The following is a 27984-nucleotide window of genomic DNA, read 5'->3' as shown; positions in this document are numbered from 1 at the left end:
CCAGTTGGAAAAAGGCATCCTTCCCTCTCGTCAGACAGCCCCTCACAAGATACCCAGTTGGCCAGCAGATTGCCGAATTCAGCCCCCACTCATCCCTGATGTTGGGTGCCCCGTGTGGTCCATGCCTTCCATGGGGGCCTGGCCCACCATAGCGATCTCTTTGCAGTCCAAGGCAGAATCTGGACCAGCCGCCCCCAGATCCCCGTCCCCTCAACGCTCCATCCCAGCGGAGGAGTCCAGGCTACGCCAGGGTCTCCCAGGAGTCTTGCCCAGGTGACCAGGGTGACAGTCGTCATGGGATTGAAGCTGTAACTCACCCACCCCCGCCCGTCCCTCACAACAGCTGATGGCCGATTCCCAGAAGAGACCATCTGGGTCTTGGTGATGCCTCACCCCCAACACACACACACACTCATGCAGCAAGGAGAATTAGAGATTATCGGTGAGCTGTAAGGCCCTGCTCGGGTGTTTACCCTCCCAGGGATATTAAATTTTAAACATGTGTGCCTGTTTACTCTCCCTGCCAGAGCCTGGCTGGCTACCCCGTAGCCAGGCAACACTATCTGACCTGGGGGACCAGGAGGGGGACTTTCCATGCCAGGCAGGTCACCTGGGGAGGGTTATCTAAGCACGGCTAGTCTCAGCACAACGAAGTGCCTCTCTCCCCTCCCACTCCTTCCCACCCTCAGCCCCCAGGTGACCTCACACCCACAACACATGGTCCACTCTAACAGCAAGAAGCAGAGGGTGGTCCTGCAACCGAAGTGGTGACACTTTAGAATGGGATCTGTTAGAAGCAGATCACTGGGATTTGGTGTCATTATCAACCTGGTGGCCAGCTTTGCTGTTTCCCTGCCGGCCAAACTGAGAGCCAGCAGGCTGAACTTGCAGGAAGAAAAATTCAGGTTAGATGGGAGGAAGATGAACACGTGTGATTGGAGACAGGCCATGGCACCTCCTTTCAAGGGAAGACTGGACAACGCCAAATCAGGGCTGGAAGCTCACGTGTGTCATTTTTTTCCTCCATGAGGGGTTATCTTTCCACCTGGATGGGAGATCGGCAAGTTGCTGACTGAAGGTAACAAAATCAAGGTCACATCTCAGCTCTAGATTGACGATGTGAGCACTGTGTGACCTTCTTTTCTCCATGGAAAAGCTTAGGGACATGTGACATGCCTACCCTTCAAACCCCATGGTCAGGGGAGGACATTTGAAATCATATAATCAGTCATGGGCTCACAAAGCAATGAAATCAGGCAAGCAAAGTATCAGTCATAGAATCATAGAATACCACAGATGGAAGACCTACTGTGTGCTGGGCCTCTAGGGTTTCCACTAGGGGTAAAAAAATCTCCCCCATTTTACAGATAAGGAACCCAGGTCTAACAAGACCCAGCCTCTCCTACTGAACCATGAAGGTGGCCTGAGCTAGTCATAGCTGAATAACACCCAGCTACAAAAGATGCTCTTGTCCTTAATCCTCAGAACCTGTGAATATGTGAGGTTAATGGTGACAGAGGGAATTAAGGGTGCTGATCAGCTGGCCCTGAGGTGAGAGGAGGACCCTGGATTATCCAAGTAGGCCCAATATAAACAAGAGTCCTTATAATAGAAGGAGGCAGAAGAGAGAGAATGAGAGAGACGGCAGTGTGGGAAGGACCTGGCCCAATCAATGTTGCTGCCTTTGAAGATGGTGGAATGGGGCTGGGAGCCAAGGAGTGCAGGTGGCCTTCTAGAAGCTGGAAAAGGCAATGAATAAATTCTCTCCTAGAGCCTCCAGAAGGAATGCGGCCCCATGGACACCTCGATTTTAGCCCAATGAGACCCATCTCAGACTTCTGACCTCCAGAACTCTAAGATGATAAATCTGTGTTGTCTTAAGCTACTACGTTTGTCATCATCTGTTTCAGCATCCATAAGACACTAATACAGACCTCTCGACAGATATAAGTCCAATATAACCATGGGCAGGAAGGAACTCTGACACTCTAGCACCACGCCCCTGCTCTGCAAAACTGAAATGCTCTGTGACACATATTCACAGTCTGCGATGAACGTTATTTTGATATTTTGATAACTGCCTTGAAGCTCTTTGCTGATCTTCAGGAAACCAGGTGTGGACTCCTGACCTTCACTGGGCCTGGGACCCATAAGCAAGGAGAAAGGCTGCCCAAGAGATGGCAGAGGACCATGCCATGCCAGCAGGACTTGGGACCCTGCCTGTCCATGACAACTCAGGCTGGACCGATGACCTGGGAGGCCTGGGTTTCAAGGTTCCCACCTCCGCTGCCAGCACTAACCTCAGGTACCCCCAGGCTCTGGATCCGTGGCTCAGCTTTGCTCTCGGGGTGACAAGGCCCATCCCTGACACTTACTGAATCCTCCCAGGCTTTGAAGACCCACCTTCCTGCTCTTCAGATCTCACCATGGTTCCTGACCTGCTTTCTCCTTCACTATTCTAATGTTTGAGGGACCCACTCTCCCCCCACCCCAGACCCCAGGACACATCCCCTCATGGGGAAGTGACAGGGAGAGGATCGTCCAAGGATCTTCTGCTTTTCTGAGCATACCCAGGCCACCCTTGCTTCCACACCCAAGCAGGGACCACCAGACCACTCAGTGGAGGTCATGTCCCATCTTGGGTCACTCTCGGAGATGGTTTCTGGGGCTTTGCCTCCTCCTAGCCATCATACCCTCAAAGGGTAGGCATCACATCTTCCCAGTTCAACAAAGGGCCATCAAGCATGAGGAGACGGAGCTACACAAGGCATAGCTCCTGTCTCCTACATCCCACAGCCTGGCTCTCCCGACCACAGAATAACCACCCCAAAGGGGCCCTCAAATGCTGTCCTGAAACCCAACTGGACATCCACAAGGCAGTGATGCTGGGAGCCATCGGGGGTCCAGTGGATTTTCAGAATCATCATCTCTGGGGCGAGATGCAATGCTGGTCTCCTCTGAGCCCAGGCCACCCACCAGGGTGAGCCCCTGGGAAGGGAAAACTCTAGAAACAGTAGTAGAGCATCTGGAAAAGGTCCTAAACCTGGATACCTTTAGGCACAGGGAGGATATAAGGCAAAATAGTTGGAGAGAGCACATCCCTCCCAATAGTACGGAAATCAATTTTGTAATACCATGTTGGTCAAACAAAGCATATCTGAGGGCAAACTGGGCCCAGGCCTACCAGCTCGTGATCCTCAAAGAAGCAAACCCAGCCCATCCACCTCACCTCCTTCATCCCCTTCCTGCCTTTTCCCACCTGCTTTCCCTCCTTCCCTCTCCTCTCCCCTCCCCTCCCCCCTCCTATTTCCTCTCTCCCCAGTCCCTCCTCTTTTCCCCTTCCACAGCAGATGACGCCACCGGGCCACCCACCCCTCACTCCTGGCTTCCCATTTAGAGCCAACCAGCCATCATATTAACATCTGACATTTCAGAAGCTTCTCGGTCCTGCTGCCAAATCAAATCAGCTCAGCCGTGTCATTTGCTAGCAAACCCAATTCACTCCCGCAACAGGTTCTGCTTAATTTCCACGTGGACCTGGGCTGGAGCTCTTGAAAGGCTCCTTCCACCTCTCCACACACCTGGAGATGCAGACCCTGGCAGCCCAGGCTGCTGGTAAGGGCATGGCAGTTCCCCTCAAAAGGAGTGAGCCACGCCGTTCACACTGCACTACCACTCCTCCAAAATCACCTGGTCCTCATATCCCAAAGAAGGGAGCCAAACACTATGTATAAAGTGGAAATAATTTATTTTTAAAGAATTAATGTCACCACCCTCAAAGATTTGTTTGGGGACTTCCCTGGTGGCACAGTGGTTGAGAGTCCACCTGCCAACACAGGGGACACAGGTTCAAGCCCTGGTCCGGGAAGATCTCACATGCCGCGGAGCAACTAAGCCCGTGCACCACCACTACTGAGCCTGCGTTCTAGAGCCTGCGAGCCACAACTACTGAGCTTGCATGCCACAACTACTGAGGTCCACGCGCCTAGAGCCTGGGCTCCGCAACAAGAGAAGGCACCAATATGAGAAGCCCGCGCACTGCAACGAAGAGTAGCCCCCGCTCGCCGCAACTAGAGAAAGCCCGCACGCCGCAACGAAGACCCAACACAGCCAAAAAAAAACCCAAAAATTTGTCGTATTTTTTTAATAAAATAATTTACCTCATCTTTAGAGGACTCTTACAGGGGTTACTATCTCTTCTGGAGCAGAAACATTTATCTAAACTTCAGTGACTCCTTCTGAGCCACCTGGTTTTCTCTTCACTGGTTAAATGCAAATAAAATCGAATTTAATTCTTTTTTATTACAAATGAGCACAAACGGTGCGATCCCATTTATTTATTTATTTTTGCAATTTCTTTTTTTTTTTAACATCTTTATTGGAGTATAATTGCTTTACAATGGTGTGTTAGTTTCTGCTTTATAACAAAGTGAATCAGCTATACATATACATATATCCCCATATCTCTTCCCTCTTGCGTCTCTCTCCCTCCCACCTTCCCTATCCCACCCCTCTAGGTGGTCACAAAGCACCAAACTGATTTCCCTGTGCTATGCGGCTGCTTCCCACTAGCTATCGATTTTACATTTGGTAGTATATATAAGTCCATGCCATTCTCTCACTTTGAGAGGGTGTGGAGAAATGGGAACCCTCTTGTACGGTTGGTGGGAATGTAAATTGATACAGACACTATGGATAACAGTATGGAGGTTCCTTAAAAAACTAAAAATAGAACTACCATACAACCCAGCAATCCCACTACTGGGCATATACCCTGAGAAAACCATAATTCAAAAAGAGTCATGTACTACAATGTTCATTGCAGCTCTATTTACAATAGCCAGGACATGGAAGCAACCTAAGTGTCCATCGACAGATGAATGGATAAAGAAGATGTGGCACATATATACAATGGAATATTACTCAGCCATAAAAAGAAATGAAATTGAATTATTTGTAGTGAGGTGGATGGACCTAGAGTCTGTCATACAGAGTGAAGTAAGTCAGATCCCATTTATTTATGCCTCTGTCTGTGTGCATGATGCCGAGATGTCTGGAGGCTCAGCAAATGGTAATGATGAATATGGCTGGATGGTGGGATTATTACTAGAGTTTTGTTTTGGATTTTTTTACTTTATACTTTACAATTGCTTACATTTTTTTATAAGAAGCATGTATCACTTTATTTAAAAATAAATAGGGTGTAGGGTGAGGGATTGCTGTTCACTTGCAAAAAAAAATCTTATAAAAATTCTCCAAGATGGGACTTCCCTGGTGGCGCAGTGGTTAAGAATCCACCTGCCAATGCAGGGGACACGGGTTCGAGCCCTGGTCCGGGAAGATCCCACATGCCCCGGAGCAACTAAGACCATGCGCCACAACTACTGAGCCTGTGCTCTAGAGCCTGTGAGCCACAACTACTGAGCCCGCGTGCCACAACTACTGAAGCCCGCATGCCTAGAACCCGTGCTCCGCAACAAGAGAAGCCACTGCAATGAGAAGCCCGTGCACTGCAACGAAGAGTAGCCCCCGCTCGCCACAACTAGAGAAAGCCCACGTGCAGCAATGAAGACCCAATGCAGCCAAAAATAAATAAATAAATAAATTTATTTTTTTAAAAAAATTCTCCAAGAAAATACTGGGCTTTTTTAGTTCAATGCCACATTCTCAAGGCTGGATCAATCGATGAGAATTCATAAATCACCTATTATGAGTATGTATTAAGCACCGACCACTAAGTCGACCACTAAGTGTTTATGAAGCACCTGCTCTGGGCCCTTTATGTACCAGGCCCTGGGACAACAAGGATAGGAGAACATGTCCTGCCCCCTCGGGCCATGGAGCTGGAGCTGCATTGGGCCAGTTCCTCCCAGCCCTGCTCCAGCAACGCCCTGCCCCATCACACACATACACACACATGCAGTCACACCTGAATGACCTCCAACTACACAAGAGTAAACAGGTGCTGGCATAGCTTCTGGGCCTCAGCAGGCTCCCATCGGGGGCTCCTGAAAGAGGGCCGCTCACACCCTATAGTGGGTTAAATGGTGCCCCCCAAAAAAGATATGTCCACCCAAGAATCTGTGAATGTGACCTGATTTGGAAAAACGGTCTTTGCAGGTATAATTAAGCATCTTGAGATGAGAGCCAGGTGGATCCAGGTGGGCCCTAAATCCTTATAAGAGACCCACAGACCCAGGGAGACGAGAAGGCCATGTGAAGACGGAGGCAGAGAGTGGAATCATGCAGCCCCAAACCAAAGGAATGCCTATAGCCACCTACACACCTACAGGAAGAAGCAAGCAAGGATCTGCCTCCTCTAGTGCCTTTGGAGGGAGCTCAGCCCTGCCGACACCTTGATTTCAGACTTCTAGCCTCCAGAACTGTGAGAGAATAAATTTCTGTTGTCTTAAGCCACGAAGTTTGTGGTAATTTGTTACAGTGGCCCCAGGAAATGAATACCCACCCTAAGGCCTGAAACTCCATCTCCACACTCATCCAAGAACAGGGAATCTACTAGGGGTCCAGGGGAAAAAAGCCAACAGGAGGGGGACACACAGGAGGTACCTACGGGACTCATATTGCGGTGGTGACTCCCTCCAGGAACAAACACAAAACCCACTGTCCGCTGTCCCACAAAGCACCAGACACACTGGGCTTGAGTGTCAGGTCAATGACATGACCCCCAGGCATGCATGGGGTGGGGATGCGAGGCGGGGCATGGAATCTGGCAGGACCCCACTCCTGAGCCGGTCTCAGTGCAGAAGTGTCTATGGCAGCCAGAAGAGGAGTGGGATAATCAACGAAACCACTCCACAAGCATTTAGCTCACTGCCCACGATAAAAACCACGAGTATCCATCACATACCAATATAACATCTGTGTGGTGTTACATTGGTATGAAGCCCTTGCCCACCCGCTTCCTCCTGTAATCCTCACAGCAACCCTACGGGGTGGGCTTAGTCCCACAGATGAAGGAACTGAGGTTCCTAGGATATGACCGAACTGCACAATGTCACACAGTTGTTACTAAGGCCCAGGGCCAGGCCCGGGCTCTGTGTGCCAGACCCGGGCTCTGTGTGCCAGACCCAGGATTGTCCATCAAGGAAGGCAGGACCTAAAACAAGCAGGGATGTTGTAAACTAGAGGCTAAGTTATAGGGTAGGACAGCTGCCAGGCCTTCAAAGGCAGGTGGCATGACTAGGGCTACAGCAGCACGCGAAGCATCCCCAAGGAGACGCCCTGAATGCCAAGTGCTCTATCAGGACACAAGGTTAGTATCTGTCTAGAAATACAGCCTCGTTTCAATACTAGCCGCAGGCAAAAGGAATTAGGAAGGAACCTTCTGATGGGGATAAACAGATTATAAAATGCATTCCAAGGCCAACCCCGGGACTCTCCATGGCCTTGAATTATCCAGATCTCCACTCAGTCCAATCCTAAAATCCTTCATGAGGACACTGGCCTTACAGGTTCTCCCTATCACCGTGGGGACCACCTGGTCTGTGAACACTGATTAGCTCAGGGCAGCCTGACTTCAAGTGATGGGAACATGGTCCAGAGGGATGCTTCCTCCCTAAAGACCCCTCCCCTACGTCCATCTGAGTTTGTGGGGCAGGATCTTTGGTTTTGGCCTTTTTCCAATACCCTTACTGTCATCCATACTTATCAGGCAGGGTTTTGGGTCTGATACATAGGGCTCAGGTGGGGCCAATCACACAAAATGCAATTTCAGTTTTTATTCATTGGTTATGGAGAGGCACCTCAGTCCTGGGTACCAGGCAGGGCATCAGGGAGTCCTGAGGAGGAACTATACTAGCAATAGAAAAATCAGTGTACTTCCTTCCAGACTTCCCCTCCGAGCATTGCTGTTCTCTGGAGGAATAATAAGTACTAACATTTCTGCAGCACAGACCATGTGCCTCTAAGTGATAAATGTACATCATCTCAATTAATCCCCATTACAACCACATGTGGCAGGTACTCTCATATCCCTACTCTACAAATGAGGAAATTGAGGCCCAGAGACAGTACACAGGTAGGAAGTGGCAAAGCCTTACACCAGGCAAGCTGGCTCCAGAAACTGTGTTCTTAACTGCTACTCCGTATGTGTCACCTTTTTGAGAAAGAGCCTCACAGGGATCTGGGTCCAGGTCAAAGGAACTGGATTAACCTCCATGATAGGGGAGACCATGTGGCCTGTCAGAAGGAAAGGGAGATGGGCTGGAGAATCAAAGCAGAGAGGTAGGGTTCCCAGAGAGACCATTCTGGAAGCCCAGCTGGCCTGTTCCCCTGAAACAAAGGAGAGAAGGAATAAGGCCCTAGTGAACTAGATGCCTAGGCCAAAGCCTGAGGTTTGGGCTCCATTAGCAATTTCTAGGAGGCAGGGCGCCCCCCGGGGCCTCCAGTTCAGAAGGCTCCACGGGAACAGGCAAAGGACTCTCATGTGCTGGTGGCTCCCAGTTCCCTAGAGAGAAGCCCTCTGTATGTTTCTCAAGGGCAAGAACTACATCATCATCATCGTCATCATCACCATCAACACCACCATCATCATCATCACCATCACCATCACCATCATCACCATCATAATTATCATCATTACTATCACAACCACTTACTGAGCCCCCACTATGTGTTAAGCACTCCACTAGCTGCGTCATGGTTTACCTCATTACTCCTCACACCCGCTCCTCCAGGTGGCCATTGTCCCCATTCTACAGGGGAAGAAACCGGAGGTCAGGGAGATTAAGTAACATGCTCACATGACTCACGGAAAGCAGTCTGGAGTGTGGTTAAGACAGCACAGGCTTCCGAGCCACACAGACAGACCCGAGTCCAAATCCTGGCCCTGCCCTCACCAGCTGTGGGACATCGAGCAAACAACTTAACCTCTTCCGCCAAGTTCAATCAGAGATGCCAGAAGCAGTTCATCTCAAGTGTCAGCTCCAAATGACTGGTGGTAGCTACCTGCAGGGCTTTGCTGGAGAGGATTCTGAATCCACATCTAAACTCATGGGCAAGGGTGCCATGATCATGACGAACATCTGCCATAGGGGCAGAAGCCTGGTGGGATGGCACAAGTGTCACACATTTGCCAGCCCTGATCTAGAGAAACATCACGGCTTACAGAGACAACCATACACATGCATGGGTGCGTGTATATAGCCAGCGGATTTTTGACTAAGGTACCAAAGCAACACTAAGTCTTTTCAATGACTGGATATCCATATGGGAATAAATGGACCTAGACACCGGTACCATCAGGCCGCTCAAGATGGCTGTTCTCTTGCTCACTATACATCCCCCTGCTCAACCAGTCCCTGCCTCACCTACACCCTACTCACCTGACAGACTTTCCCTCTTAGTCATAGAGCCTAATCAGTACATGCCTACATACTTGCCCCCCCGACCCAGCTAGTTCTATTCTTTAGATCAGAACACCTCCACCATGATAGCGAATCAAAGGGGCGGTGAAGGACATGCTCCTCTGCTGGTTTCCCTGGTAACCAATGAGCCAACCTGATGTCAAGTCAATTCCCCCTACAACGGGTATCCTCCCACTCCCCTCCAGTAGTGAAGACTGCTGCCTTGTCCTGCCCTGGTCTGCCTCACACAGTGGGGTGTCATTCCAGGACCTTGCTTCAGACATGTAAGATCCCCTGTCCATTAAACCATCGATGTCTCTGTCACTGACTCTGGGCTCTTTCTTCTGTCTCGAGGCTGGGCAAGTATAAGGCTTGCTGCCCAACAATGCCTATATCATGCCACACAATTAAATTAAATTGAGATGGATCTTAGATCTATAGCTCAAACTAGACAGCTTCTAGAAGAAAACATGGAAGAAAATCTTTGTGATATGGAATAAGCAAAGAAAGCTACAGACACAAAATGAAAAAAATATCCATAAATTGGACATCATCAAAATTAAAACTTCTGTTCATCAAAGATGCTGTTAAGACAAGGAATGAGCTTGTATCTAGAATATGTAAAGAATGCCTACAGGAAGACAAACAACCCAATTTTAAAGGGGGAGGAGGGGCAAAGGAACTGTAAGAATGGTCCACAAGCATATAAGAAAGTGTTCAACGTCATTAGTCATCAGACAAACGCAAATTAAAGCCACAATGAAATATCCCTCCTTACACACCCACTCAAGTGGCTAAAATTAAGTAGACTGACAATGGCAAATGTTGACAAGGATGTGAAGCAGTTAGAGCTCTCATAACACTGCTGGTAGAGACATAAAATGGTACAACCACCTGGCTAAAAGTTTGGCGGTTTCATATAAAGTTAAACATTCACCTCCCCTTTGACCCAGCCATTTCCCTCTAGGTATTTACCTAAGAGAAATGAAAACACATGTCCAAAACAGAACAAAACTTATACCAGAATATTCAGAGCATTTGGTTATTCATTATAGCTCAAAACTGGAAACAACCCAAATGTCGCTCAACAGGAAAATAAACAAACTGTGCTGTATTCATACAGTGGGGATAAAAAGGAACAAACTACTGATAACACTCTACATCATGGGTGAATCTCACAGATATTATGCTGAGCTGGACACAAACAAGTATAGACTATGTGATTCCTTTTTTTTTTTTTTTTTTTAATCTAGTTCCCTGACCAGGGATCGAACTCAGGCCTCCCTCACTGGAAGCAGAGTCTTAACCACTGGACCACCAGGGAAGTCCCCATGACTCCTTTTAAATTCAGTTCTAGAACAGGCAAAACTAATTTACAGTGGAAAAAAAAAAATCAGAATACTGGTTGCTTCCCGAGGGGCGGGGGTTGGGATTGACTAGGAAGGGACATAGTGGAACATTCTGGGGGAAGAGAAAGGTCCTCTGTCTGAATCAGAGTATGGGTCCCATGGGTGTATCCATTAATAAAAGTACACAGTTAAGATTTATGCATTTCAATGTATGTAAATTTTTAAAAATCCGGTTACACCTAAAGTAATTTGCAAGAAGTGCAGGCTCGTTGGCCTTAAAACAATGAACAAAATCAGGTACAATATACACATGTGCACACATGAGGGGTGGGTTCATGCAGGTGGTGCACACACAGACATCTCCCGGCTCTCTAAGCCTCCAAGGTGCCCCCCAACAGATGCAGAGCCAGGTTAAGCCCCCCTCGCATCTGCGCTGCCCTTGGGCTCCCCTGTCCACTGGTCTGTATGAAATCAGAGGCCTCCTGGGAAGTGGTTCCTGAGGAGACAGCATCTGGACCAGCAACATAAATAGGGTCTGTGTGGGGACCAGAGACAGCTCTCCTAGGAGCGCCAACAAGAAAGCCAGCTGAACCTCCTGCAGCGGTGGTCATGGGCCGCAACAAATGCTTGTCCCAACTGTCACGCCCCCCACTGCAGAGCTTTCTTGAAGAGGGGAAACCAAACCCCCTTGCTGGTGTCCTTGAGCCCTTCTTGCCTCCGCCCAAGAGGGGTCCCAACATCCTTCCCACAGACGCCTCCTCACCTCGTCCATACAAACTTGGTAGATCTGACGGGGGCTGACACCCTGACTCAACCCTGACAGAGGCGGGTGGGTGGTCTCTTCTCCCAGTGAGAACAGAAGACAGGGGGCAGGAACCAGAGGCAAAGTAAGAGATGGCATCGGGCCTGGGGCAGTGCTACAAGCTGGAAAGGAAACCCCAGCGCCTCCCCACCCAGGACAGAAAGTGGCTGGTGGGCAGTTAGGGAGCCTGGGAGGGCAGGAGGCGGAGACCCAGCACAGCTCTGCCCAAAGGGAATGAAGGGAGTGCAGAGAAGGTACCTCTGACCTCCACTTTCTTCCCCAACATGTGGGGACTTTGCACCTGCCTGACCCATCACTGAGGGTTTCGAGGGCATCGGTGAGTGATGGAGAGCAAAGTACCAGGGGGGCAAAGCAGGCATGAGACTTTCTGCTCCCCTCACAGCGGGCACCCCAGGCCTCCTTGTTCTCTTTGGGAAAGGAGAAGGTCTGGGGTGGAGGAGGTTGCCCTCAGACTGGCACAAAGAGGGATGGAGAAGGCTGAGAAAGGGTCACCTCCCAGCTGACCGGGCCAGCCCAGGCCTGCTGGGGCTCCAGAGACGAGTGTGACAATTCAGATCAAGGACACGCCAAGTCCCAGCATCACCACCTTCGATAGAACGCCCCGTGCACTTACTGTGAGCTGGAAAAGAATCAGGAGGGTCAATCCCAACCCCTTCAAGCCCAAAAGGCTGTTGTATGGTCGGTCCCAGGGGGTCACTCAACCCCTGTGCTTGCCATTAGGGTCCCTTCCAACTCCCCCACCCACCTCCCCATGAAGCCATCCTCACTCCCCTCCCCCCCACTGAGAAGCCACATGACACACTGCAACTTGTCACATGCTCAGCCATATGGTTTCTTCTGCTCGGTTAAGGCCCCCCGAAGACAGCAGGTTCTTTGAGGGACGAGGACGGCGGCCTTAGTTTGACCACACGGGGCCTAGCGCAATGCTGGGCACACACCTGCTCTCCTTGGTGCCTGGTGATCCATTTGGGCATGAAAACCAGATCATAAAAGATGTGGGCTTGGAAACAATCCACAGCATTCCCAGGGAGACAGCCCCAAGCCCCTCTCCCAGCCCACCCTGCGCCATCCACAGTTTGAATTCCGGCTGGGAACTGGGCTCTCATTCTGCCCATCTGCTCAGCATCTCTTTGGTGGCTTTTTCTCAGTTTCATATTAGCAAGAAAAAAAAAATTCCCTTGAAAACCACAAACACAACGAGGTGGAGAAGAGGGCATAAAGGACCAGTTGCAGCAGGCAGGCCAGTGGGGGGCAGGGGCCTGGGGAGGGAGGGGCGCTTCTCGGGCTGGAGGCCAGCTTCTGCTCCAGCAGTCCCTTCCCAATGGGGGAAGCAACTAGAGGAGGTTGTCCCTGGTGTGTGGGGTGGGATGAGATCATCTTATCAAAAATGGTTTGGGTCTTAGAACTGAACTTACTCTATGACTACAGGAGGAACACTGCTATCTTCAATGGGACCTGGGCCAAGTCATTTTCCACCTCCTGGCCTCCAGCTTCCCTAAAAAGGAAATGGATCACCCATCCCTGACATTTTGTGACTCCCAAGCTAATCAATACCAAAGGGGTGTCACTGCCACCCCTAACCCAAGCCTGCACTGCCAAGGGAACCAAATGAGACCCTCCTCCACTGCCCAGATGCTGGGAGGGGTGGGGGGCTGATGGAACTCCAGGGCCAGTGACCCTGGAGAGATTCCAGCCTCCACCCTCAGTGTCTCAGACCTCGACGTGCAGTAATAACCTGGGGAAGTTGGGAGGTATCAGCAAAGCAGAGGCCTAATCCCACCCTGGAGAGGACATCGCAGGCGGGAGCCCAGACCTACACAGGTGACTCCACAGGTGAAACTGATAGGGAAGGAGGGGGCTTCAGTCCACATCTTGAAGAACACATGTATTCAGGCTTTTTTTTTTTTTTTTTGGCCGCACTGTGCAGCATGCGAACTTCCCCGACCAGGGATCGTACCTGTGGCCCCTGCAGTGGAAGCACGGAGATTAACCACTGGACGACCAGGAAAGTCCCTGTATTCTGGCTTAATTTGGAAAAGTATTACCTGGAGAAAGAGGGTCTGCTGGGATAGGAGATTCAGACAAAACCAGAGGAGTAGAAGGGAAGTGCCTGCTCCTCCAAGCTGGATTCCAGAATACTCAACACACCATAAACATCTACCAGAACCAGGAACCCACAGAACAGGACGCAGTCGCTGCCCTGAACTCGATGCAGGGACGCGCTGGACTAACAACATGACTTGGTAAATGCAGTCCCAACACGGCTGCTCCCTCTGTGCTGAGCAGGCTGTGGAGACGTAAATGAGCGTCGTAGTTGTAAGTAGCCACCGGGACACTGACCCCAGAGGCCACCGTGAGCTCCACATGGTACCTGGCCTCGCCACCGTAGTTGACACATCTGCCCATCCCTCTCACCCTGTCCCCAGCCTCGTCCACACCAGTCTTTCCCTGGGGAGGCCACCCCAGGAATCTCCCATATTCTCACTCCATCCTCTCCCTGGAGAGTTCACCAACCCACCCACCCCTCCACCCCCAGCATCAATTCCCATCTCTACAAAAATGACTCCAGATTTTTATCTCCAGTCACACCCTTCTTCTGAGCCTGGCCCCCAGTGACACCCCCATCGGTGTCTCAAGCATGTCCAAGTCAGCACTTAGAACTTAAATCCTCATCCTCCCTCCTGGGTCACCCCTTCTCAGAGAATGGCTGTATCGTTTATCCGGCTGATCCAAACCTGGGACCATTCTTGCTTCCTACCTCTCCCCAAATCCTCATATCTCACCAAGCCACCTCCTGGGAGATCTCTGAGATCTGACCACTTCCAGGTGGTCACAGGCCCCTCAGAGTCAGTCCTCTCCCACTGGACTCCTGCAGTGGCCTCCCAACTCACCCCACTTCCACTCCGTTCCGTCCCACACATCCTCCACACGAGCCGGGGTGACTTTGCAAAAGTCCTGTCACCTTACTCCTCTGACTAAAATCTTCAATGACTTCGATGCCCCTAGTTAGGATAAAGCCCAAAATCTTGAGCAAAACTTCCAAGGGTCTGCCTCTTTGTCCCTAACTGTGAGTGCTCTAGCCATTCTTGTTCCTCGAGAATAACCTTCTCTCCTGCCTCAGGGAGGATGGAGCCTACAGCAGTGTTTCTGGAGCTGTAATGTGCATGTGAATCACTAGGGAATGTTGGTAAAATTCAGGTCCTGATTCAGTGGTCTGCAGTGAGGCCTGAGAGACTGCATTTCTAAGGAGTTCCCAAATGAGGCAGGTGCAGCTGTTCTCTTGGCCTCACTCTGAGTGACAAGCATCTAGAACACTTTCCTCCACCTTGACTGCACTTCTGCTTCACTAAGTCCTACTCCACTCTCAGGGTTCACTTCCTCAAAGCCCTCCCTGACCCTCTCCAAGACTCGATTAGATCTCCCCTCCACAGACCTTATATTGTCCTAGCTATGCTGTGCTTCTCCTTTGGAACATTCATCACACCTAACTGTCCATCCCTCATTCTTGAAATTATTTTTTCAACTTTTGTCTCCATAGCTGGAAGACAAACTCCAAGAGAACAGGGATCATACTGCTTTGTTGCTACTAGGTCCCTAGTGCTCAGCACTAGAACTGGCACATGGTCAGCACGTGTAGTAGAAAGCTGTTGGTCTTGCCTGCCCTGCATCCGTTTCCTCTTCCTCTCAATGTAGCACCTTCAATTTTCCTTTAAACTGCCACCCCTCCCCCATTATCCGTTCTTACAGTTTAGACCAGGGGTCCCCAACCCCCGGGCCGTGGACCGGTACCGGTCCGCGGCCTGTTCGGAATGGGGCCGCACAACAGGAGGTGAGTGGCGGGCAAAGCTTCATCTGTATTTACAGCTGCTTTCCATCGCTCGCATTACCACTTGAGCTCCACCTCCTGTCAGCATTATGGTGAGTTGTATAATTATTTCATTATATATTACAATGTAATAATAATAGAAATAAAGTGCACAATAAATGAAATGCGCTTGAATCATCCCAAAACCATTCCACCCCCTCAACCACTGCCAGTCTGTGGAAAAATGGGTCTTCTACAAAACCGGTCCCTGGTGCCAAAAAAGCTGGGGACAACTGGTTTAGACGGTGGGCAAGAGACCCAGATCTGGCCAATCAGAGCCTCCCATCTCTGAGACAGACATGTGACCTAAGCCCAGCCAATGAGCTTCCTCCCTGGGACTTTTGTTAGAACTACTGGGGAAAAAATGATACTCTTCTTTCCACTGGAGTTACTTAGCAAGTAGGAGCTACTGTCACCATCTGCCACCACAGAGCCAGAGCTTGACAGAGGATGAAACACAGAAGAGAAATGGTAAGAGACAGATTTCGTGGATGCAGCCGTGCCTGGAATCTATACTTGCCATTATGAAGGCAATAAATTTTCTTTTATGCTTAACCCAAAGCGAGTTATGTTTCTGTCACTTGCCACCAAGAGTCTTGACTAACACAACATTTAAATAAATATTGGGTGTTGGGTAAATTAAATGAGCACATAAGTAAAGCCTGCCAAGAGAACTCAGTGACTCCTCCTAGGAGACTTTCAGAATTCCTCCCTGCAAACTCCCGCCATCCATGAGCAAAGAGACAAACATCCCACACCCAACTCTGCAGACCAAGGGACTAAAACTCAGAATGGCGATATGGGTCAGTAATTCCCTGTGCAAACAAGCCACCCCAGCACCTGGCTCGGATGCCAGCACTGTGACTAGGCTGATGAAGGTGGTCTGGCGTTCAATGCCGCTGGGTACCCCACCAGGAGGAGAGCAGAGCTGTCTCCTAGGTCAGCCCTGCACCCTACCCACTCCTGCATTCCTAATTCAACCAGGACAGGCTCTGACTGCCATTCTGTGATATTCCCCCACAGTTCTGTGTGTGATGGGCATTCAATGTGGGATGATAATGGGAAGATGGCTTTTATCTACCTCCTTTGAGGGTATCACTTTGCAACAGATTAGGTCAGGGAAGAGGGGGTACAACAGGGACTCCCAGGAAAGAGATACCTAATTATTTCCCTGTGAGTCACCTTGTAGCAGAACCCCAGGACAGAGATGGGGGCTGGCCTAGATGTCCCCTCAGATGACTCAGGTGACATCTTCAGAGCTAGTCCTCACCTGGCAAAGTGAGGGAAGGAGGGGGGTGCACTGCTGCCTAGGCAGGAATACTGGCTGAACCAAAGTCCTCCCTGAGGGCCAGCTCATGCCCATGTGGCCACCCTGCCAGGAAGACTGAACAGTAAAGGGTGAGAGCTCAGTGTAGGGAGGATGCAGCCCCCTCAGGGTCCTGGGATGTAGTCTCCCAGGAAAGAGATTTGTGAATGAAGTGCTAATAGGAAAAGAATTACTGGCTCCCAGAACCTCCAAGGCAACTCTCCCACAGAGATTAGGGTGACAGAGCCAGCCCAGGAGGCCAGTCAGAGGCAGGTAGAGCAGCACACAAGTGCCATTCAAGTCCCAGGAAGGTCCCAGCCCCAGGCAGCCCTTCTGGGCAGTAGCCCCGTAAGGCTCCCAGCTGCATTCTGAGTGTCTCCACTTACTCCCGCCTGGGCCCCTTGTGCCGGAACCTACAGCTCCACAAGGCCTCTCGCTAATCACCAAGCATCCCGCCCACCCCATTCAGCCCCAGTCTATTCCCTCACTGCCCCTTGACACCCCTGAATCTCACAATCACACTTTCCTCCTACACTGGTAATCTCAAGTGGACGCTGCCTTCAGAGGTGTGGAGACACTCCAAGGCCCCCATGGGGACAGAAGCAGCCGGGCCAGGGGCCAAAGCAACAGCACTTTCCCCGCCCACTTCCCCTCCCCACTTACCAGCCGGAAGCCTCTTACCTTCATGGTGGGAGGCGCAGTGAGAGGAGGGGACAGCGGCCGGTCTGGGAGGGTCACATCCGAGCTGTTGGCCAGCTCCTGCTTCCTGTTAGGCCACAGAACACAGAAGAGGTGAGTGGGGGCCTGTCTGCCCCTCCCCTCTCTCCTCTAACAGCAGCTGGGCTTAAGGACACAGTCTAACACATGCAGAAAATAGAGCCGGTGCATTTCTTTGCCAGGATGTGCTAAAATCTTAGGCAGGGCTTCTCCTAGGGTGGTTCCTGCACCACAGCACCAGCATCACCCAGAAACCTGTTAGAAATGCACATTCTCAGGTGCACACCAGACTCCCGGGTGATGGGGCCCAGGAATCTGTGTTTTAAGAATCTCTCCATATGATTGTGATGCTGAGGTCTGAGAACCACAGGTCTAAAGAGATCCAGGACTGGGAAGGAAAAGAAGGGGAGAGGGGTAAACGTTTTCAATTCATCCTCCCTGGGGGGGCCCCTTTGTCCCTAAACACACACACACACACACACACACACACACACACACACACACACGTCCTGGTCAGACTTTGGGAAGACAGGGCTGCCTGCTGTGTATGCTGCAGTTAAAACTTATTTTAGTCCATGTGGGCTAGGACCGTGGAGAGGCAGCTAAACAGAGTTGTGTCACCATGACAACACAATTGCGACAAGTCCGCTGCTCTCACACACTCCCCACTTTCCATCTGGCCCTTGCTGGTGACCAGGGAGTGCTGGTTTACAGTCCAATCAGTAGGGAGAATGTGTGCCACGAAAAAGCCTTCAGAGCAATGGTTACGCACAGGGCCAGCTGGGCAGAACCTGGGGGAGTCTCCAGACGAGGGACTCTGGTGTCCAGGACGTGCCCTGGCTATATCCTGGGACAGGAGGGAGAGGCAAGGATAACAGAATTAAGAGCCTAAGAAGACCAGGCTGAGCCACAAAGCCCCCAATTTTGCAACTGTTTGCTTCTCCGGAGCCCCACCCTGAAGCAGCCAAGAGTCAGCCCCAAACCTGGTCCCACTTAAATAACCAAAGGACCCCCACTGCCACCTGGAGAGAATGCTTCTGTACTTTGTTCCAGCCCCTGTCCTGCGAGTGGGGGTGACAGCTCCAACCCCAAGCCCCCTTCATGAGAGAAGCCATGTTCCCTACAGACCCCCGCCCTCCCTCTTTCCAGAGGAAACCCTGGCCCTGGGGCTCAGACACCACCCCAGCCTGGCTCCCCTCAGCCCAGGCAGGCCCAGCTACCCTGGCACAGCCCCTGCCTGTCCCTGTCACCTGTCCTCCAGGAAGCCAGGTAAGGAGGCTGTGTGAACATCTGGCTTGGTGGAGGACCTATGTGACCCCATTAACCTCAGCCCTGCCAATCCCCCTTTCTGCACCTCCATCTGCCTTCCTCCTCCTTTATTCCTGGACCTTGGACTCACTCCGATGACTGGAGAGTGGGGTCCCCTCCCTCCTGATCCAGACTGTAACTAACACAAGAACCAAAGAGCCAAGACTCAACACTCAAGACGTGCGCGCACACACGGTCACACACAAAGGAACGGACGCAGCTCCTTCTACTTCTCAGTCAGAGTCACCAGCCTCCCCTTGCATTTATGGCCTTGGATGTTACCACTGTGGGTAACGTCCGGCTGCTCTGGCCCTCGCCTGCCTGTGGATCCCACAGAGCTGGGTGGGAAACGAGCTTGCTTCCGCTAGCCACTCCACCCTTTCCAAGCAGGCACTGCTCCTCCTCAATGGGCCTGCAGCCCGAGACTCATGATGACAGAAAAGGAACGGAGGAAAGATGCTCAGGGAAGGGGAGCATTACCCTCAGGTCCCCTGAGGTGAGGACGGACAGGGCAGTTCCTCGGTGGGTCTGGGAGCCTGGAAGGGAAAACCATGCAGGGAAGGGAGGGGAGGCAAGCCCCCACCCAGCGTCTACAGGACTGTGTGGGGTTCGCTGAGGACCTCTGGCTTACTCCCCTGGAGATGGCTTGTGAGCAAACTTGACCAGTAGCCGCCCTGGCTCTCTGGGAACACAAACCCTAGAGGAGGGCAATGCCAGCAGGTTTTTCATATCAGTGGTCGGGGGACCCTCACATACACAGTCACACTGGCCGGTTCTCTCCATAAGGTGGAAGATGTCCACGCCCACAGGACCAGAGCAGCTGAGATTATTATCAAGGTCCCCGAGTCCCAGGCAAAGGGCCCTCGTACCCAGCCCTTCGTGGACTAAGCCTCTCTCCCCTGAGCCAGTCTGTTCTCCCTGGACCAGAGTCTCCAGGAAGCAGTGAGGACTATCACGTGGGAGCACAGGGCATCTGCCAGAATGATTTCCCAAATGATGCTTGGAGCCTGGAAGGTGCTGGAGCAGGAAGGAGCACCAGTGGCTCTCGGCCTCCTGCTAGCTCCAGGGCCCTGTCCAAGACTCCAGAGGGGACACCAGGCTGGGCAGAAGGCATGACCACTGCCCTCAAAAAGATCAGAACCCAGGGCACATGCACACCGATGGCTGCAAATTAGAAACTACACTGCCTTGGTACCTAGATGGCTTGGAATGGCTTTACGGGAGGAGATGGGCCACACGGCACTAAACCCTACTCTCGACTTCAGCCCTCCCTCCTAGGAGCCAAAGGTATTTATTTAAGAGCTGACTGCCTGTTATGGATTGAATCATGAACTGCCTTAAAGATATTTGGAAGCCTTTTTTTTTTTTTTTGGCCGCGCTGTGCGGCATTTGGAATCTTAGCTCCCTGACCGGGGATCGAACTCGCACCCCCTGCGTTGGAAGCACAGTCTTAACAACTGGACCGCCAGGGAAGTCCCAAGATATTCTGAAGTCTTCACCTACCTGTGAATGTGACCTCGTTTGGAAATAGGGTCTTTGTAGATGTACTCAAGTTAAGATATGGTCATTAAGGTGACCCCTTAATTCAATATGACTAGTGTCCTTATAAGAGGAGAAGGTGGCCACCTGAAGACACAGACACACAGGGAGAATGCCATGTGACAACAGGGGCAGAGGTTGGAATGATGCACCTGGAGCACCAATGAAGGCCAAGGATTGCAGGCCACCATCAGAAGCTACAAGAGGCAAGGAAGATTCTTCCCTGGAGCCTTCAAGAGGAGCATGGCCATACTGACACCTTGATTTTGGACTTCTCACCTCCAGAACTGAGACAATAAATGTCTGTTGTTTTAAGCTGCCTGGTGTGTAGTACTTGGTTAGAGCAGCCCTAGGAAACAAATACACTGCCCAAGTCCCATGTTCTAGCCTTGGCTTTGTAATTGGAAGACCAAAACCCAAAAGGATGAAATCCCTGCTTCAGCCTCACCACCCCTGCTATGGTCGGCTGGGCTCCACCTCGCCCTGCCCCAGACCTCACAACCAATGGCATTTGTGTGTGAGCCACCCTCCCAAGGACAGCCCGGCCCGGCCTAGCCACCAGCTGGTGCTAAGATAAGACAGAGTAAGAACATGGTACTCAATGCAGTTCCAGCCCTTTCTCAGCCAAACACATCACACATACTGAGTGGTGAAAGTGACATGATTATCTCAAGAGATAACCTTGAATCTGCTCTAATTTATTATAAGCAAAAGGTAAATTATTAGCAGAAATGGTATCCTCCCTCTTATTTGTAATGACTTTCTTGTAACCCACAGTGATCTTGACACGGGTCATGGCACTAAGGTTGAAAACTGCCTCTCGAGCCAAGCCAGCTCACAGGCAGCTCTAAGGCCGCAGGGTCCCAGGCCTACCCAGGAACCCACAAGAAGAGGGGCTGGTGATAGAGGCAGAGGAGGGAAGCAGGGAGATTACACACTCAGCTAAAAGAGAAGGGTGGTAAGAGCAGGTGCGAATGAGCAGGTCAGAAGAGCCTCCCGCCGCTGGGGTCCTGGAGGCACAGCCCACTCAGCACCCCTCTGCCCCAGAGCTGCCTGGCGCTGAGGTTCTCTACTCTGCGATTCTTTCCCCAGCTGGGAGGGCTCAGGGAGGCCAGGAGAGGTCGTATCTGGCTTTAGCCAAATGTAAATCTCAGGAGGAAATGATCAAAGAGCCGGGAGAGGAAGCTGAGAAAGCAGGGGGGTGATTCACCCAGATGGGGCTGTTCACCGGGAACTGGGCAGACATCCAGGCAAAGACCCCACTTACAGCACCCAGGCCTCCAGGGTCCTCGCCTCCAGCCTCCGGTGTCTCTGCCCCAGACCATGTGAAGTCATTGCAGCTATCATCTCTCCCACATTTCTATGAAAAGGACCTACATTAAGAATCAAGAGATTCCTGGGTTCATGTTTGTCTCTACTTGCTACCCCACTGTGTGACCTTGGTTAAGTTACCTCACCTCTCTGTGACCCAGTTCCTTCCTCTGCAAAGATGGGGGTGATAATGTTCTGAGGAATTAAACATAATGGCTGTGAAATAAAATATAAAGTCTCATACAAATGTAGACCATTATTATTATAACTCATAAAATGGTGATCAGGTTTCCAAGTGGAAATAGAGAAGCAAGGGTCCAGGGCTGTTTATGTGTCTGAAAACATTTCTGGCATCTCAAATAAGCACCAGTTCTAGCCCTGGGGATCTACCGTCAGGATCGTAACCATCGGTTAATAATCAACAACAGGAAAAATCCCCTGTAACAGCAGATGGCTCTGGGGCCAGGTTTAAGCCCTCTCTCTGGTACAGAGTTTCTCCCAAACCTACACACTCCCCTTGTCTGCATCTCCCACTACACCAGCTCCCCAGCCACCCTATGTTCGGCCCTGCTTTCTCTTGCTTTCCAAGTAGCCAAGCTAGAGAAATGCAAACAGCTGGCTGCTATGAAGAGCTTCCCAGGAAAACCAAACCAAAAGGAACGAGACACATTATCACAATAGCCAATAGGTGTAAATAACCCAAGCATCCATCAACTGATGGATGGATAATCAAAACACGGTTCCTCCACACAATGGAATATTATTCAGCCATAAAAAGGAATGAAGTACTGATACATGCTACAACATGGATGAACCTCAAAAACATGCTAAATGACAAAAGCCAGAAACAAAAGGCCACCTATTACATGATTCCATTTATACGAAATGTCCAGAACAGGCAAATCCAGAGACAGAAAGCAGATGAGTGGTTGCCAAGGGGCAGGGGCAGAAGGAGAAGGGGTAGGGAGGGTCTGCTCATGGGTACGGGGTTTCTTTTGGAGGTGATAAAAATGTTCTGGAACTATGCAGTGGTGATGGCACAGCTTTGTGAATATACTAAGAACCACTGAATTGTACACTTTAAAAGGGTGAATTTCATGGTATGTAAATAATACCTCAATTTTTTAGAAAGAAATAAGGATGAGGGGGCTGAATGGGCTCCATTTCTGTCATTCCTGCTGCTTAGTTTTCTTCTCTGGCTGCCTTTTGGTGGCCCCGGGACCCCGGGCTGTGTGCAGGGTCTTGCATTCTGGAGATGCTGAAGATTCTGAGTACGGTTTCCTGACTAATCCCACCTGTTGAAAGCAGTGCCTTTCTTCCCCACCCCCAGCGTTCTTAAGTACTTGCAGCATAGTACTTAAGAACTTAGGAGAGGGTTTTGGAGTTCCAACTTTTCACACTTCCAAACCCTGCATAACCAACTAGACCATAAACGATAGGAAATAAAACAAAATGAAATTAAAAAGCTTCCAGAGAAATCATCATAAGAAGGAGATACGATGGGAAGAAAAGGGAATTAGAAGCCAGGACTGGCGCCCACCAGCTCTAGCCGTGACAAGCTGGACCCTCAGAGTCTTATTATCTCTGCTTTCCCCTCTGCAGAACGGGCAGGCTAACCCCCAACTCCTGTTCCCTGCACTGGACTCGGAAAATTGCGCTCAACTCCTCAATATGGCTAGAGTCTTAGACAGTTTTCGTGGTGGCAGAGAATTGTGTGGTCATTGGGCAAGCCGGGCCAGGGGGAGGGACGGGGAGGGACGAGCAGGGACCAGGCTGGGTATGGGCTGGGGGTCCCTGCCCAGAGGAATCCACCTTGCTGTCTACAGAGACCCAAGGCCAGAGGCACAATCACGTAGCCCTCATTCCAGCAGCCAGCAGTGCTGGGGCATCCCTGTGGTTGGAAACATGTCCGAGAAGTTCTGTCCATCATGGCAGGACAGCCTGGCAGATGCTGGAGTAGAGGGCCAGGCTCCAGCCTCGAGGGAGGCGGGCAGGCAGTGTGTACAGTGGATCAAAAGCCCGGGCGTTCTGGTCGAACACACCTGGATTTGAATTCCAGTGCCACCCGATTAGCTGTGTGACCGTGACCAAGTTATTTCACCTCTCCCCACCTCAGCTTCCTCATCTGTAAAATGGTATACTACTACTCACCTCCTTGGGTGGTCTAAGTAAGGCCTATAAAGCACTTAGCACAGTGCCTGGTCCACAGCAAAAACATAATACCTGGCCACCATTGTCATTGCCAAGGCTGCCATCAGATAAGCTGGAGGGAATGGGCATGGTGGCGGGGACACGAAGGCAGAAAGCCAATCAAAGAGCAGAGAGGAGGCAGGGACGGCTTCAAATCCGAGGGAACCTGGATGCCCACATACTTCAGACAGGAGAGTCCAGCCACTGTGGGTGGGCCGCCAGGCCCTGGGTTTGTGCACATGGCTTGATCCCAAGCCCCAAGGGCCCAGACATGGAGGTGAAGACATTACTGTCCACACTCTGCTGGGGCCAGTGTAGAAGGGGAGAAGGATGCCAGCCCAGCAGAACGGGCGGGGGAACGGAGGGAGGGAAGGGGACACGGGATTCAGGAATGAGAGGCTCCAACACGTGGAGGGATTGAGTCCCGATCCCCCCCTGGAGAGCCCCTTGGGAAGGAGCAGGTGTTGCTCACCTGTCCGCACCTGGCAGGGCTGGCTCTGGTGACACATCCCATTCCCATGCACACTCTAAGAGGATCCAGGAGACTCAGAGCACAACTCTGGACCCTCGAGGATGCAAAACTCCCCAGGGAATGCAACCCCAATCCCACCCCACCATGCCCACCCAATCCCAGGGTTCACAGACGCAGAGACCAGCAGAGCCTGGAGAAACCAACAGAAGCCACCTGACAGCCTGATCATGGTGACGAGGGCACTGAGGCCCGAAGAGGCAGAGGGAGATGCCCAAACCCCGCAGCGAGCCTCTCTCTTCTTCTCCTGGGAAGAGCTGCGGCTCCCCCGTCACCTCAGCATGAACGTGGGAGGTGAGCAGGTCACGACATCTCAGGAAGAACCTGAGGAAGCACGGCTGGTTTATGGACAGACGTTTATAAAGCATGAGTGCCGGGGCCCTGTGTGAGGGGAGAGGTGGGGCAGGGGCCCCGGGGATCTACGGGTCTACGGCTGCGCAGGTGTGCCCGGTGTGACTCAGCCGCAGGCCAGCACGTGGGACCAAGGGGAGGCCGGGGCGATGCTCCGAGCCTGCAGCTGCAAAGAACATGCCGGCGTCTCTCTGGGTGTGTAGGGGGAGGAGGGCACTGCCCTTCCCTGGCGGACCCCGAATCCCTAAACTGGGCCAGGGGTAGGAGAAAGGGCAGGTTTCAGGAGGAGCAGCACACGACAGGGCAAACCAGCCATGAGAGCCAGCTGTGGCCCCCGGCTGGGGGGGGACACAGCCTCCCTCCCGGCATCACAACTCAGAGGTGATGGACCAACCCGCCCGCACGGGCAAACCTCCACACTCCCGGGAAAATGCACCTTTACTGAACACATAAGCTTTAGAACTGACTCAGGCCGTAGGGTTCACACATGAGGAAGCGGAGACTCAGAGGGGTTCCATGTGGGCCTGAGGGTCACAGAGCCAGACAACTGGAGAGTCAGGCCTCAACCCCAAGATCTCTGACTCCAATTCCTTCCAGTCACAATGAGAAAGCCAGCTCTGCCGGGCCCAAGTGCCACAGCAGCACCTGAAAGGAGAACACCGGCCAGCAGCTTCCACGTCCTTTGGGCTTGAGCTCTTGGGGACCAAGGATGGGCTGTGTGTCTTAGCGTAGGCGGTGACGTCAGGATTATTTACACGCCTCTGAGAAGACAATCCAGGAGGGAGAAGTGAAAATGCAAAAGCCATCCTGGAGGCACAGCGCACCCACGTGAAAGACCCATCTGCCAAATGTGCACTGTGGGTTATGGGTTAAAACAGATACAGAATAAAGAGGGGGCCAGGTCTCCTTGGGAGATCAGCTAAGGTTACCGAGGAGGTGACAGCTGAGCCAGACCTGGAGGGAAAGGCCAGCATCTGTCTGGGAGAGAAAGAGGAAGGGGAAAGGCGCTCAACAGAGGCACAGAGGAGCGAAAGCAAGGAGCACTATGGGGCCGCAGAGGAAACACATGCCCGGCACTTAACAGGCCCTCAAAAAGGAAAAGTGAAAACTAGCAAGCAGGCCTCCGGGCTTCTCATGTACTAGGTACTGTTGGAAGTGACCCACATATCCTATCTCGTCTCATACTCACAACATCCCTTTGCAGCAAATATCATTAACCCCACTTCACAGATGGGGAAACTGAGACTCAGAGAGGTTAAGTTATTCGCCCAAGTTCCCACAGCAGGAAAGTAGCAGAGCAAAGCTTGGACCCACGCAGTCTGGCTCCGCAGTCCACGATGTTAACCACGGTGCCACCCTGCCTGCCGGGAAGAGCTAGAGCCCGCTCAGGAAAAGCATCCACGTCGCACTTTCCCAGATTGGGGGGCATACTTCCTTGCGGGCCCCTGAGGTGATCTGGGGTGCCCCTTATTGCAGTAATCGCTTACTGATCTTCTACTTGTGGCAGGCCACCCTGATCTTGCCTTTATGCTAGTGACATAATGTCGCCTTCTAAAATGAGTTCATTCAAGTTTTTAAAACTGAGCCAGTTAAAGAAAACTATTAAGTAACGGATACAGGTGTCACACAGACATGACAGAAGCACTGAAGGTGGTTTGGGAAACAGGCACTGAGCAAGCTGAACTCTGTCTCATGGGCAAAGGGGAGCGTGGACGTGGAAGGCAGGTGGCTGACCTGCAGGGTTTTGCTGGAGGGGCCCAGGCAGCAGAGCGGAGGACGCAGTGACTGGAAGGGGAGGGGCGGAGGGAGGAACAGCGTGGGAGGGGCTCCATTCTGCTTATGGTCACAAAAATGAAACGAAAGGGTCCGATCCATCAGGCATTTCATAGCCAAAATTCAGGGCACTTGGTGACTAAGAGAAAAGGAGGAAGAGACAGCCAAAAACGTGAAAGGACTTGGGTTTCAGAAAACTGAGTGATGCTTCAACCATGACACAGACAGAGGAGGAGAACTGGATTTGCAGAGGCAGATGATAAAGCGTTCATTCTGGATGTGCTGCAGCTCAGGAACCCCTGGGATCCCCAGGTGGGATCAGAAAAGAACTGCAGCCTAAACAGAGACACAGGTGTAAGGAAAACAGAGGCAGGAGCTGAGGCCATGAGAGGAAAGGAGGCCCCCAGGGAGAACAGGTAGGGCTGAAAAAGCAAAAAGGAACAGAAGCCTTCAGCAGGGCAGATAAGAAGAGGTGAGAGGGAGGACCATGCCCGGATGGAGTTTGGAAGCCAAGCGAAGGGCAAGTGCCAAGGAAGCGATGGTGGGCAAGTCACCCCATTGTCCAAGAGGCTCCATGTCCATAGCACTGAGGAAATAACCTCCCTGCCTGTCATCCAGCCCCTAACGTACTGCATCCCTTGAAAACTGCTGAGCGAGCAGCTTCCCTCACGTGGTCAGCGGTTCTGCTTAGCATTGCCTGGCCTCAGTTGAGGGAGCTACATCATGGTCAGAGCAAAGGCAGCCAGCTCACAAGGTCACAGCCCCAGACAGCTTCAGAATCAAAAGCATAAAGCCACGGAGTCACAAAGGCACAGAATATCAGCATTTTCCCAACCTGTGCGGATTTCCCGACCTGGATAGCAAGTATATGGTGCTCATCTCACGCATCAGTTTGGACATAGGACATGTATCACAATAAAAAATAATTGTTAAGCAGTTCTCTCTCACTTCCTTTAGGAGAGATGAATATAAATATGGATATGGATATAGAGATAGAGATAGATGTACTCTTAAGCCTGCTGAGACTTTATGATGAACCTATCAGACTGATCACATGCATTTATTTTGCTTCTTCTGAAGCCCCTTAAAAAGGTGTGAAATGGGGCTTCCCTGGTGGCGCAGTGGTTGAGAGTCTGCCTGCCAATGCAGGGGACACGGGTTCGAGCCCCGGTCTGGGAAGATCCCATATGCCGCGGAGCAACTAGGCCCGTGAGCCACAATTGCTGAGCCTGCGCGTCTGGAGCCTGTGCTCCGCAACAAGAGAGGCCGCGATAATGAGAGGCCCGCGCACCGCGATGAAGAGTGGCCCCCACTTGCCGCAACTAGAGAAAGCCCTCGCACAGAAACGAAGACTCAACACACCCATAAATAATAAATAAATAAATTTAAAAAAAAAAAAAAGGTGTGAAACGACACAAGCAAATGCAATGGAAGAAGAAAATTCAGCCTAGAAGAGATTACAAGTGCCTGGAAGAAGGATGGGGGATGGATGACCTGGGGGAGTGTTTGATACTTGAGACACTAAGTCTTTGGACCCCATCCCCCAACCTTTCACTTC

The 27984-nt window shown here is 51.5% G+C and overlaps 1 protein-coding gene across 13 annotated transcripts in view; it reads right to left on the bottom strand.

Moving 5' to 3' along the window:
- The window catches only part of RAP1GAP2 (RAP1 GTPase activating protein 2), a 216363-nt gene that overhangs the window by 86518 nt on the left and 101861 nt on the right, over positions 1-27984 (bottom strand). For 7 of the 13 annotated variants that reach the window (XM_082443470.1, XM_082443476.1, XM_082443480.1 and 4 more), the window contains one exon: positions 17372-17474. In XM_082443470.1, the coding sequence (XP_082299596.1) occupies positions 17372-17474 (103 nt within the window). The remainder of the gene's footprint in view (positions 1-17371; positions 17475-27984) is intronic. The other 6 variants (XM_082443475.1, XM_082443477.1, XM_082443481.1 and 3 more) reach the window with 1 other exon arrangement.

The sequence above is a fragment of the Balaenoptera physalus genome, assembly GCF_965194825.1.
Source record: "Balaenoptera physalus genome assembly, chromosome: 20".
Taxonomy (NCBI): Eukaryota; Metazoa; Chordata; class Mammalia; order Artiodactyla; family Balaenopteridae; genus Balaenoptera; species Balaenoptera physalus.
This window is presented reverse-complemented; position numbering and strand designations above follow the sequence as displayed.